This window comes from Euprymna scolopes, chromosome 44, assembly GCF_053919585.1.
Source record: "Euprymna scolopes isolate OS-2025 chromosome 44, ASM5391958v1, whole genome shotgun sequence".
Lineage (NCBI taxonomy): Eukaryota > Metazoa > Mollusca > Cephalopoda > Sepiida > Sepiolidae > Euprymna > Euprymna scolopes.
Genome location: NC_136525.1, coordinates 32340125 through 32355996, shown reverse-complemented (window position 1 = coordinate 32355996; position 15872 = coordinate 32340125). Strand labels below are relative to the sequence as shown.

The 15872-nt window shown below is 26.6% G+C and overlaps 1 protein-coding gene across 3 annotated transcripts in view; it reads left to right on the top strand.

Annotated features, from left to right (window-relative positions):
• The window catches only part of LOC145268769 (uncharacterized), a 319098-nt gene that overhangs the window by 81870 nt on the left and 221356 nt on the right, over positions 1 to 15872 (top strand). For all 3 annotated transcript variants that reach the window (XM_080124371.1, XM_080124370.1, XM_080124369.1), the window contains exons 4-6: positions 6863 to 6955; positions 8446 to 8562; positions 13956 to 14087. In XM_080124371.1, the coding sequence (XP_079980497.1) occupies positions 6863 to 6955; positions 8446 to 8562; positions 13956 to 14087 (342 nt within the window). The remainder of the gene's footprint in view (positions 1 to 6862; positions 6956 to 8445; positions 8563 to 13955; positions 14088 to 15872) is intronic.

Below are 15872 nucleotides of genomic sequence, written 5' to 3'. Positions count from 1 at the left end.
GTTTTTGGCGAGAAACTTGGCTGTCATAGTGGACAAAGTTCAACGATTTGAGCTGTGAAAACTTTACCAAACTCCCCCGTCAATGTTTGGTCCAAACACAAGAAATTTTAAATGTATGTTACCTGTATATGAGTACAAACTTTTTAATATATATATACATATGCATATAAAGTTATTAACAGTACATAGGGCCCGAGCAAAGCCGTGCTGAACTGCCAATATAATTATATATCTATAAAGGTGAAAATTTCTGTGTGTGTCTGTCTGTGTACACTTCCCTACCAAATAACTCTGTCAATATTCAGTTCACAGACTCGAGATTTGACATAAGGGGTATTGAGGTTTGGGAAAATCTTTTTAACCGGTTGTCAGCCAGAAATTTGGCTGGTAAGGGGTCAAAGTTAAACGATTGACCTCTTAGAACTTTATTAAACTCCTCCCCAAATTTTGGGTATAAACACTTGAAAATTTTTATGTAGGTTACTTGGGCAAAGAACTAACTTTATAATTTAATTTGGGCTCAAAACAATAAATGTAAAGGATAATTGGAGTTTAAAAAAAATTAACCTCTGCGGTCTTAACCAAATCACTAAGCCAATTTTTTGCCCTAATCATTTGAAATTTTACATAAAGGGTATTCAGACTTTTTAATCGTTTTTTTTTCTGATAATTTGGCTTCCGAACTGTTAAAGTTAAAAAGATCTGTAGTTTCTAGGAAACTAGTACGCTAATTTTGGGTCTAACTATTTAAAATTTTATAAAGAGTATTGCATATAATTAAAACCACAAATAGCAATAATTTGCATATCATAATTGCCACAAATAGCAATAATTCGCAAATCATTAATGCCACCAATAGCAATAATTTGCAAATCATTAATACAAAAAATAGCAATTATTTGCAAATCTTTAATGCCACAAACAGCAATAATTTGCATAGCATTTATGCCACAAATTGTAATAATTTGTAAATCATTAATGTCATGAATATCAATAATTTGCAAATCATTAATTAAACAAATAGCAATAATTTGCAATTCATTAACGCAACAAAAAGCAATAATTTGCAAATCATTAATGCCACAATCAGAAACATATTGCAAATCATAAATGCCACAAAAATCAATAATTTGCAAATCCTTAATGCCATGAATATCAATAATTTACAAATCATTAATTCCACAAAAATCAATAATTAGCAAATCATTAATATCACAATCAGCAGTAATTCGCAAATCATTAATGCCACAAATAGCAATAATTTGCAAATAATTAATTCCACAAAAATAAATAATTTGCAAATCATTAATGCTACAAAAATCAATAAATTGCAAAATCATTTATGCCACAAAATTAATAATTTACAAATCATTAATTCCACAAAAATCAATAATTTGCAAATCATTAATTCCACAAATAGCAATAATATACAAATCATAAATACAACAGAAAGCAATAATTTGCAAATCATTAATTCCACAAAAAGCAATAATTTGCAACTCATTCATTTAACAAAAATCAATAATTTGCAACTCATTCATTCAACAAAAATCAATAATTCGCAAATCATTAATGCCTTAAAAATCAGTAATTCGCAAATCATTAATGCCACAAAAATCAATAATTTGCAAATAATTAATGCCACAAAAATCAATAATTCGGAAATCATTATTGCCACAAAAATCAATAATTTGCAAATCATTAATGACACAAAAATCTATAATTTGCATATCATTACTCCCACAAAAATCAATAATTCGCAAATCATTATTTCCACAAAAATGAATGATTCGCAAATCATTAATGACACAAAAATGAATAATTCACAAATAATTAATGCGATAAAAATCAATAATTTGCAACTCATTAATTTCACAAAAATCAATAAATCGCAAACCATTAATGCAACAAAAATCAATAATTCAGAAATCATTAATTCCACAAATAGCAATAATTTTCAAATCATTAATTTCACAAAAACCAATAATTCGCAAATCATAAATGCCACTAAAATCAATAATTCGCAAAAAATTAATGCGACAAAAAGAAATAATTCGCAAATCATTAATGACATAAAAATTAATAATTTGCAAAACTTTAATGACACAAAAATCAATAATTTGCAAATCATTAATTCCACAAAAATCAATAATTCGCAAACGATTAATGCAACAAAAATCAATAATTCAGAAATCATTAATTCCACAAATAGCAATAACTTTCAAATCATTAATTCCACAAAAACCAATAATTCGCAAATCATAAATGCCACTAAAATTAATAATTTGCAAATCATTAATGGCACAAACATCAATAATTTGCAAATCATTCATTCCACAAAAATCAATAATTCGCAAATCATTAATTACACTAATAGCAATAATTTGCAAATAATTAACACCACAATCAGCAGTAATTTTAAAATTATTAATGCCACAAATAACAATTATCTGTAAATCATTAATGCCACACAGAGAAATAATTTTCACATCATTAATGCCACGAATAGCACAAATTTTCACATCATTAATGCCACAAAAATCAATATTTTGCAAATAATAATGCCAAACTTATCAATAATTTGCAAATCGTAAATGCCACAAATAGCAATAATTTGCAAATCATTAATGCCACAAAATTCAATAATTTGCAAATAAATTATGCCACAAAAATCAATAATTTGCAAATCATTAATGCCGTGAAAAGCAATAATTTGCATATCATTTATGCGACAAATAGGAACAATTAGCAAATCATAAATGCCACAAATAGAAATAATTGGCATAGCATTTATGAAACAAATTGTAATAATTTCCTTTCTACTAATGCCATGAATAGCAATATTTTGCAAATGATTAATGCCACAAATAGCAATAATTTTCAAATAATTAATGGCACAAATAGCAATAATTTTCACATCATTAATGCCAAAAATAGAAATAATTTGCAAATCATTAATGCGACAAACAGCAATAATTTGCAAATCTTTAATGCCACAAATAGCAATAATTTGCATAGCATTTATGCCACAAATAGCAATAAATGTCAAATTATTTATAGTAATAATTTGCAAATATTTATGCCACAAATAGTAATAATTTGCAAATCATTAATGCCACAGATAGCAATAATTTGAAAATCATTAATGCCACATAGCAATAATTAGCAAATATTACTGTCACAAATATCAATAATTTGCAAATCATTAATGCCACAAAAATCAATAATTTGGGAATCATTAATTCCACAAAAATCAATAATTCGCAAACGATTAATGCAACAAAAATCAATAATTCAGAAATCATTAATTCCACAAATAGCAATAATTTTCAAATCATTAATTCCACAAAAACCAATAATTCGCAAATCATAAATGCCACTAAAATTAATAATTTGCAAATCATTAATGGCACAAACATCAATAATTTGCAAAAAAATAATGCGACAAAAAGCAATAATTCGCAAATCATTAATTCCACAAATATCAATAACTTGCAAATCATTAATTCCACAAAAACCAATAATTCGCAAAACATAAATGTCACTAAAATTAATAATTGGCAAATCATTAATGACACAAACATCAATAATTTGCAATTCATTGTTCCACATAAATCAATAATTCGCAAATCATTAATTACACTAATAGCAATAACTTTCCACAAATATCAATAACTTTCAAATCATTAATTCCATAAAAACCAATAATTCGCAAAACATAAATGTCACTAAAATTAATAATTTGCAAATCATTAATGGCACAAACATCAATAATTTGCAATTCATTGTTCCACATAAATCAATAATTCGCAAATCATTAATTACACTAATAGCAATAATTTGCAAATAATTAACACCACAATCAGCAGTAATTTTAAAATTATTAATGCCACAAATAACAATTATCTGCAAATCATTAATGCCACACAGAGAAATAATTTTCACATCATTAATGCCACGAATAGCACAAATTTTCACATCATTAATGCCACAAAAATCAATAATTGGCAAATAATAATGCCACAAATATCAATAATTTGCAAATAATAAATGCCACAAATAGCAATAATTTGCAACTTATTAATGCCACAAAATTCAATAATTTGCAAATAAATTATGCCACAAAAATCAATAATTTGCAAATCATTAAATCCGCAAACAGCAATAATTTGCATATCATTTATGCGACAAATAGGAATAATTAGCAAATCATTAATGCCACAAATAGAAATAATTGGCATAGTATTTTTGAAACAAATTGTAATAATTTCCTTTCTACTAATGCCATGAATAGCAATATTTTGCAAATGATACTTGCTTCAAATAGCAATAATTTGCAAATAATTAATGGCACAAATAGCAATAGTTTTCACATCATGAATGCCACAAATAGCAATAATTGGCTTATCATTAATGCGACAAATAGCAATAATTTGCAAATCATGAATGCCTACAATAGCAATAATTTACTAATAATTAATGCCACAAATAGCAATAATTTGCAATCATTAATGCCACAAATAGCAATAATTGGCTAATCATTAATGCCACAAATAGCAATAATTTGCAAATCATTAATGCCACAAATATCAATAATTGGCAAATCATTAATGTCACAAATAGCAATAATTTGCAAATCTTTACTTCCACAAAAAGCAATAATTTGCAAATCATAAATTTCACAAAAAACAATAATTTGCAAATCATTAATGCCACAAAAAGCAATAATTGGCAAATCATTAATGTCACAAATAGCAATAATTGGCAAATCATTAATGCCACAAATAGCAATAATTTGCAAATCATTAATGCCACAAATAGAAATAATTTGCAAATCATTAATGCCACAAATAGCAATAATTTGCAAATCATTAATGCCACAAATAGAAATAATTTGCAAATCATTAATGCCACAAATAGCAATAATTTGCAAATCATTAATGCCACAAAAATCAATAAGTAGCAAATCATTAATGCCACAAATAGAAATAATTTGCAAATCATTAATGCCACAAATAGCAATAATTGGCAAATCATTAATGCCACAAAAATCAATAAGTAGCAAATCATTAATGCCACAAAAAGCAATAATTCGCAAATCATTAATTTCATTAATAGCAATAATTGGCAAATCATTAATGCCACAAATCGCAATAACCTACAAATTATTAATGCCACAAATAGCAATAATTGGCAAATCATTAATGCCATGAATAGCAATAATTTGAAAATTATTAATGCCACAAATTGTAATAATTTGAAAATCATTAATGCCACGAATAGCAATAATTTGAAAATCATTAATGCCACGAATAGCAATAATTTGAAAATCATTAATGCCACAAATTGTAATAATTTGAAAATCATTAATGCCATAAATAGCAATAATTGGCAAATCATTAATGCCATGAATAGCAATAATTTGAAAATCATTAATGCCACAAATTGTAATAATTTGAAAATCATTAATGCCACGAATAGCAATAATTTGAAAATCATTAATGCCACAAATTGTAATAATTTGAAAATCATTAATGCCACGAATAGCAATAATTTGAAAATCATTAATGCCACAAATATCAATAATTGGCAAATCATTAATGCCACAAATAGCAATAATTTGAAAATCATTAATGCCACAAATTGTAATGATTTGAAAATCATTAATGCCACGAATAGCAATAATTTGAAAATCATTAATGCCACAAATTGTAATAATTTGAAAATCATTAATGCCACGAATAGCAATAATTTGAAAATCATTTATGCCACAAATATCAATAATTGGCAAATCATTAATGTCACAAATAGCAATAATTTGCAAATCTTTAATTCCACAAAAAGCAATAATTTGCAAATCATAAATGTCACAAAAAACAATAATTTGCAAATCATTAATGCCACAAATATCAATAATTGGCAAATCATTAATGCCACAAATAGCAATAATTGGCAAATCATTAATGCCACAAATAGCAATAATTTGAAAATCATTAATGCCACAAATTGTAATAATTTGAAAATCATTAATGCCACGAATAGCAATAATTTGAAAATCATTAATGCCACAAATAGCAATAATTGGCAAATCATTAATGCCACAAATAGCAATAATTAACAAATCATTAATGCCATGAATAGCAATAATTTGAAAATCATTAATGCCACGAATAGCAATAATTTGAAAATCATTAATGCCACAAATTGTAATAATTTGAAAATCATTAATGCCACGAATAGCAATAATTTGAAAATCATTAATGCCACAAATAGCAATAATTGGCAAATCATTAATGCCACAAATAGCAATAATTAACAAATCATTAATGCCATGAATAGCAATAATTTGAAAATCATTAATGCCATAAATAGCAATAATTGGCAAATCATTAATGCCACGAATAGCAATAATTTGAAAATCATTAATGCCACAAATTGTAATAATTTGAAAATCATTAATGCCACGAATAGCAATAATTTGAAAATCATTAATGCCATAAATAGCAATTAACAAATCATTAATGCCACGAATAGCAATAATTGGCAAATCATTAATGCCATAAATAGCAATAATTGGCAAATCATTAATGCCACGAATAGCAATAATTGGCAAATCCTGAATGCCACAAAAAGCAATAATTTACAAATCATTAATGTCACAAATAGCAATAATTTGAAAATCATTAATGTCACAAATAGCAATAATTTGAAATCATTAATGCCACAAAGAGCAATAATTTGCAAATCATTAATGTCACAAATAGCAATAATTTGAAATCATTAATACCACAAAGAGCAATAATTTGCAAATCATTACCACTACAAATGTTAGTGCTTTACAGATCAATATTTTTTTTTACAGCTTATCCGCAAGTCATCGGATAAAAAGAAAGTAGAAGATGAACAAAGGGGAGAAGCAGAAAAGAAGAAAAAGAGAAGCAAACCCGCAGAAAAGGTAAACAAACTTATTATTTGATTTTACAACTTGTGTGACTATGGCGTCAGAAAGGACGGCAATATTTTTTTCTTGCAGTTTGTTTCATATAAGCTGCTCCTGATGCATATTTTCAAAGAATACCAGTACTTCAAGTTATCTGCCGCCGATATTTTGTATTATATGTATTGTCAAACAGATAGATATGCAGAGTCTCACATAAAAATAGGTTAACTGCTTATTATTTTTTTTTTACTACTAATCCTTAGTTCGAGTGGTCAGGTTATAAAACCACACATAATTATAAAAAAAAGTAGGCACAACTGAAAAAAAAAAAATCCCACGCACACATAAAATTTATCACCTCTAACAAAAAAACTGTCCTTATTATGTCATAATTTTTATAAAATTAATGTAAAATGGTTACTTTACATCAATTTTATCTATTCTGATTGTAATGATGATTGCACTTTTGATAACTGTTACATTGAATTGCTCATTACTAAGCATAGCATATCTATTGATATCTTTTTTTATCTGTTTATATCAATTTATATCTTTTATATCTATTAATACCTATTTCTATATTTTTTATATCTATTCATATCTATGCGTATATTTTTATATCTATTCATATCTATTTGTATCTATTTCTATTTCTATTTATGTTTGTCATATCTATTTTATTCTATTTATAATTTTTGCATATATTTCTATCTATTTTATCTTTTTGTATCTTTATGTATTTATACATACATATATATATATATATATATAAAATAAAAAGGAACAAACCGTATTATGTGTTCATTAACGTTTCGTCTTTATTTCGAGAGAAAGTTTCGAAATAAAGACGAAACGTTGATGAACACATAATACGGTTTGTTTCCTTTTTTTATTTCTCTATTTTTTCGGAATACTATTTCCATTATTTTCATCATATATATGTATGTATTTATATCTTTTTATATCTATTTCTATTTGTTTATATCCTTTATATCTATTATATTTATTTTTATCTTTTTATATTTATTCATATCTTTTTACATGTATTTATATGTACGTATATCTTTATATATATATATATATATATATATATATATATATATATATATATATATATATATATGTGTGTGTATATTTATATATATATATGTGTGTGTATATTTATTATCTTTTTATATCTATTTCTATCTGTTTATGGTATTTTTTATTTATGCATATCTTTTTATATCTTTTATATCTATTTTCATTTTTATACCTAATTATATGTTTTTATATTTCTTTATATCTATTTATATTTATTTTTTATCTTATTATATTTATTTATATTTTGTTATATTTATTAATATCTTATTATATCTATTCATGGGTATTTAAAGATGAAAATTGAGAATAGTAGTTCGAATAAATCAAATTATACAAGTTATCAATCCTCATCTTAAAAATTTTGAAATGTTTATTATTTTAATTTTTTTTTTTAATTATCCAATAAAACATCGGATAAAAAGAAATGTGCTGAGAAAGAAATGGTGAAAGCAACCAAAGGGGAAGGACAAGAAGGCGAGGAAGAAGATGGAGGGATGGAAAAAGAAGAAACACAAAAGAAGAAAAGAAAACCAAAAAAGGTAAGCAAACCTATTCTTCGAGTCTAAATTTTTATCGTCGTCTCTTGGACAATCTGAGAGAAATATAGGTACGAGAAATACACACACACACACACACACACACACACACACACACACACACACACACACACACACACACACACACACACACACACACACACACACACATACTTAAGGGGATTAGAACAACAGTATAAAGAGCAGAGTTTATTTTAAGGTATTAGTAAATGCATTAATACAATTAAAAGAAAACATAATGTAGATATATAATAACGTAATGTAGATATATAATAAGTTCGATAGGCATAGATATCCTAGAGCTATTTTAATATTGAGTAAAATGATTCATAATTTATAATTAAAATTAAAAATTAAAAATCCGTTTCACAAGGAAGAACAAACAAAATCAATAAATTGTACGATCGTTTCAGAAACGATGTTTTTATTGAGACAGACAATAAGTCTTGGAGAATAATTTTATTATTTGATTAAATAAAACAAAGTCATCAGCAAAAGGAGTTGGTGGGGGATTAAAGACACCGAAAATAAAACATTTTTTAAGTAAGGCAGATATATCGCGGAAATATTTAAAATATAAAGAAAAACAGTTACTTATTTTGATGTTGATAAACAAAGCAAAATAAAATAAAATCAAATCGGGTGGAAAAGTAAGGTTAAGAGGAGATATCTTTAATATTTCTAATAAAAAATATGTATACCTTTTATTCGTCCACCTTTAAAGCCCGTAAGTATCATCGTCAACCATTCATTTGGATGTTGTTAAATGTAGTTTATGAATGGTTGAAATGGTGATATATACAAACTTCAAAGGAATCGCTAATAAAGTAATATTACCAGTTTAAAATCGTTAGAAACGCTATATTTAAATTTAACTTAAATAATTGAATTATAAAGGGACATAACTGCTATTTTAGAAAAATGGTATTAAATAGAAAAATAAAGAAAAGTTTTATTGTTTAAAGGGATTACTTATAGATTAGTTATTTTATATAATGTTTTAAACATAGTAATATTAATCAAATCAATAATAGTAATACCATGAATCTATTTGGTAGTAATGAAATAATAATATTATTTATAATAGTAACTATATTATTTATAAAACTAATATTCATAAAAATAATAATATATAAATTCAAAATGAAATACATTATAAAATAAAATAGAAAATAATGGAAAAATATCAGATAAGATAATAATAATAATACTAATCAAAACTATAATATAATAATAATAGTTATTAAGTTATAAATTATACATTTTAAAATAGATTAGTAATAAGAAAATTTTATGGTTTATGATGGCTTAAATTTGTCGAACCTAAATCAACGTTTATGAATGCATCTCGTAAGCATTTCGTCTTTTAAGTTTAAGAGAATGGATTTAGTGTCATCATATTTTAAAATCTTAAGGGCCTCATATCTACAAAGTGCACAGAATTGCCCCACTCCCACCTGCATATATGCTTTATAAGATCCTATTATTTCCCATTTTAAATTGAAGGGAATACTTCAATCACTAAGTTGCCAAATATGTTTAGATAAAGAAGTCTGGTTTTCAAGGAAAGATTTTTGAAGGTTTGGCATAGTTGATTAAGACTATCAAAGTGTCTTACTCAACTACGCCAAACCTACATAAAAAATAATTAGTTAAAAAAATGCAAACAAGTATGGGACAAATACATAAAAACTAAAAAACACAAATAAGGGTGCTAAAAATACATAAAAAATTAAAAAACATACAAATAAGTATAGGACAAATACATAAAAAATAAAAATATAAATAAGTATGGACAAATACATAATATCTTTTTAAAAATATAAACATGTATGGGACAAATACATAAAAAATAAATGAAATACAAATAAGAATGGACAAATACATAAAAAATACAAATAAGCATAGGATAAATACATTCAATTAAAAAAAAAATACAAATAAGTATAGGACAAATCCATAAAAAAACAAAAAAATACAAATAAGTATAGACCAAATGCATTAAAAATACAAATAAGTATGTGACACATACATAAAATATTTTTAAAAATACAAATAAGTATAGGGTAAATTAAGAAAAAATAAAAATAAGTATTGGACAAATACATAAAAAATAAAAAAATACAAATAAGTATAGGACAAATACATAAAAAACAAAAAAAAATACAAATAAGTATTGGACAAATACAAAAACATAAAAAAATACAAATAAGTATTGGACAAATACATAAAAAATAAAAAATACAAATAAGTATAGGACAAATACATAAAAAAATAAAAAATACAAATAAGTATTGGACAAATACATAAAAAATAAAAAATACAAATAAGTATAGGACAAATACATAAAAAATAAAAAATACAAATAAGTATTGGACAAATACATAAAAAATTAAAAAATACAAATAAGTATTGGACAAATACATAAAAAATAAAAAAATACAAATAAGTATTCGACAAATACATAAAAAATAAAAAATACAAATAAGTATAGGACAAATACATAAAAATAAAAAATACAAATAAGTATTGGACAAATACATAAAAAATAAAAAATACAAATAAGTATTGGACAAATACATAAAAAATAAATAATACAAATAAGTATTGGAAAAATACATAAAAAATAAAAAATACAAATAAGTATTGGACAAATACATAAAAAATAAAAAATACAAATAAGTATAGGACAAATACATAAAAAATAAAAAATACAAATAAGTATAGGACAAATACATAAAAAATAAAAAATACAAATAAGTATTGGACAAATACATAAAAAATAAAAAATAAAAATAAGTATAGGACAAATACATAAAAAATAAAAAATACAAATAAGTATAGGACAAATACATAAAAAATAAAAAATACAAATAAGTATAGGACAAATACATAAAAAATAAAAAAATACAAGTAAGTATTGGAAAAATACATAAAAAATAAAAAAATACAAATAAGTATAGGACAAATACATAAAAATAAAAAATACAAATAAGTATAGGACAAATAAATAAAAAATAAAAAATACAAATAAGTATAGGACAAATACATAAAAAATAAAAAAATACAAGTAAGTATTGGAAAAATACATAAAAAATAAAAAAATACAAATAAGTATAGGACAAATACATAAAAATTAAAAATACAAATAAGTATTGGACAAATACATAAAAAATTTAAAAAAATACAAATAAGTATAGGACAAATACATAAAAAAATAAAAAATACAAATAAGTATTGGACAAATACATAAAAAATAAAAAATACAAATAAGTATTGGACAAATACATGAAAAATAAAAAATACAAATAAGTATTGGACAAATACATAAAAAATAAAAAATACAAATATGTATTGGACAAATACATAAAAATTTTTAAAAAATACAAATAAGTATAGGACAAATACATAAAAAAATAAAAAATACAAATAAGTATTGGACAAATACATTAAAAAAATACAAATAAGTATGGGGCAAATACATAAAAAAATTTAAAAATAGAAATAAGTATGGGACAGACTCATTAAAAAATACAAATAGTATAGGACATATACATAAAAAATAAAAAAATAAAAAATACAAATAGTATAGGACGAATGCATAAAAATAATAAAATACAAATAAGTATGGGGCAAATACATAAAACATTTTTTTAAATAGATAAAAAATGTGATCGGGTAATAATAAATAATAAAGATATAAGAAATATAAAGTTATTAAAAATAGCAGAATAACAATGGATATAAAAAAATAAGTATAAAAATATAAAGAGGCAAGTGAAAAAAATAAAAAAATAAAATGAAAATATGACAATGAAGAAAATATACAGTAGGAGAAAGTTCTTAAAAGCCATTTGTGTTGCAACCTATTGACTGGCGGTTAGGGTTAGGGTTACTGGGAGTTAGTTGTTGCTTGAATAAAAAAATGAGCGTAAATTTGAATAAAAAGATTCATTGAATTTAAATAAACAGAATTTAGCATGCAAAGTTATTTTTTTCTTCAAAAAGACAAAATCGAAAATTAGTCTCTTTCTGTTCATTTTATCCCTTCTCTTTCTCTCTCTCTGGTTATAAGTCAACTAATATTACTGATTGAGACAGTGTTTCCTTCTGGATTATTTGAATCTTTTTATTCTTTCCTTTCTTTATTTGATCCGTACCTGTAGACAATGTATTTACCATTTTGTGTGAAGCTGGGAACCGTGTTTGCATACAGATGATCAAAAACATTATGTCAACGATTCAAAGTGTTTTTGCAATTGTTTTAATGCATTAATATGCAACAATGGATGAAACATGGATCTACTACTTTATTTAAAAGTCAGATGAAAAAACAGCAGCATGTAAAAGCCGTCCAAATTTGCAACAGTTAATGGGTTTGAGTTTCATATTTTCGAATGTGCAAGATATTTTGTTCGTTAAATTGCCTTGAAAAAGGAAAAAATATATAACAATATTATATAGAATTATTAGTGACTTTGAAGAAAGAAATCGTAAAAGAATGTAACAAGGAAAGAAGAAAAAGTGTTTTCACCAAGACAATGCACCATGTCATAAGTTGATTGGAAGAATGGTAAATTTGCATGAATTGCACTTGGAATTCTTTCCAAACTCCTACCCTATTCTTCAAATTTGGCTTATGAATTATTGGCTCATTGGCTGTTTGTAGACTTCAAAAAATACTATGGAGAAAGAGATTTATCTCCGATGACGAAATGGTATTGGCAATTGCTAGAAAATCGTTAGAGTCAGTGTATCACCTCAAAAGGGTGAGTCGAATTTCGCCTAAAAGTTATTGGGTGGTTAATTAGGTTCAGGAAGCCATTATATAAACTAACTAAACTAAAACTAACTGCAATTTTTAATCTAAATATAAAACTTTTTTTTTTATCAGAATAAGTCAGGATTCAGAGTCGGAAGTCAACAATGTTTGTGGGGATCAGATTCCTCCCCTTCTTATTAGTATTGCCTTTTGGGGAGCTTATTAGTATTGCCTTTTGGGGAGCTTATTAGTATTGCCTTTTGGGGAGCTTATTAGTATTGCCTTTTGGGGAACTTATTAGTATTGCCTTTTGGGGAACTTATTAGTATTGCCTTTTGGGGAGCTTATTAGTATTGCCTTTTGGGGAGCTTATTAGTATTGCCTTTTGGGGAGCTTATTAGTATTGCTTTTTGGGGAGCTTATTAGTATTGCCTTTTGGGGAACTTATTAGTATTGCCTTTTGGGGAACTTATTAGTATTGCCTTTTGGGGAGCTTATTAGTATTGCCTTTTGGGGAGCTTATTAGTATTGCCTTTTGGGGAGCTTATTGCAAGCTATTAACATGTTACTGATTTCTTTTTTTTTTTTTTTTTTAACATTCGACAAATCAAAGACGAAAGGCGAAGCAGAAGAAGGTAAAGAAGAAGATGAAGAAGAAGCAGCAAAGGCGAAACCATCCTCCAAACATGAAACATCCTCAGAAACGACAGAAAGGTCAAAAGAAGATGAAGGCACAGCTGGAATCGTAAGTGAACATTTTTATAATTGATGGTTCAAGAATCTTTTTAGTTTTTGACAAAATAATCTTGTTCTGGACAAAATCTTAAATCAGTAATCGCTTTCAGACAATCAGAGAATTCCAATGAATACTAAGAAAACTCTAAACACACCGTTTTATTTCTCATTTTGTTCCAATACTTTCTCTTTAACAGAAAACGCAAGTGAGTTTTAGCAGCTAATTAAACAGCGCCATCATATTGCACACAATTTAGTACATACCATCTCTCTCACAAACAAAATAGGCACGTTAATACAGACACACACAGACACACACACACACACACACACACACACACACACACACACCTTATTTACACACAGTCAACCATTGAAATAAACACATGCATCCAATTTCACCTTTAATTTTAATCATTTGATCATAATGTTGTGACGTTAAAAGGAAATAACATGAACAAAAAAAAAAAAAAATCAACAGAAAACACGGAATTCACTTCTATTCCTACATCTACTGGTTTGTCATAACAACAAGAGTCAGGAAAAATTCATGTAGTAACAAAATAGGATAGATCACCATTTCTGCTTTGCTTTAGTTATATACTAGCATGGGTGCCCGGCGTTGCCCGGGTGTTTGGAGGTGTGTGTTGAACAAAAAAAATAGTGGTAGTAGGCAGGCAGGCAGGCTCGAACCCGTAATGCGAAGGTGGAAAAGAAAGTGAAAGAAAATCTGACGTCTTACCGCTACTCCATGACGCGATCAGAAGTTCAGAACGTTAAAATTAGGCAAAGTCAATCCAACCTATACGATGACTTGCAAAAATGGCTCACAAAAAAAAAGCGACCCCTCCTTGTAGAAAACTGCCCAGTTGAGGGTGAAGGAGTCAATGTTTTGGCCAATTTTTCGATATTTGTCGTTCGAGACATCGAGCTTCAAAATGATACTGATCTTGTGAAAATCTGTCACCTCTGTCAAAAGTGTTAGCCATACATACATGATGAGTGCAAACGTCTTGTCAGACGAGTGCCACTCTCTCAGACACTTAATGCCCATGAGCCCAGAAATTACTTTTTTTTTTCTTAGTCCTACTGGTGAATTCACACGCTCATGCAGGCATGACACTGAAGACGGTCATTGAGATCAATTAGTACATGTTTCCAGCATTTCAAGCATCCATGCGTCACAACTTTTCCATCGCCACAGGTCTGAGGGAGTATCTTTACACAGGTGATGTTACAGAGTCTTAGCTTTGTACAACAGTTAAGTCTCTCTCTAGGTTCAAAATGTTGAGATTCAGCAACAAGCAAGAGCAAGATAGCCAGCAACAAGTTAAACTGCAGACCAGCTTACTGCGGGTACTGGTCTCCCGCTTTATGTTTTTTTTTTAATCAGAGATTTGCTTCTCCTAGAAAGGTTGCCTTCAACATGGCGTATGGGAGCCCTCTCCACCCAAACACACAAACACGCAAACACACATGGTGCTAGTTGGCTGTTGACCCCGAAAAAGGGTTCATACATACATACATACATACATACATACATACATACATTTAAACAGACATTTAAACAGACAGGTGAGATTTACATTAGATATTATACTAGCAGGGAGACCCGACGTTACCTGGGATTAAAGAATAATCAACAAATGTTTCACACTTCCATATTTTTATTGTCATCAAAATCGATGAAATCGATTTAATTTTTAATTCAAATCAATTGATTTCCTTCTCTAGTTGGGGAACCGTCACGATACACCAAGAGAAAGCTTCACAATGACTTAGTTTACAATACATT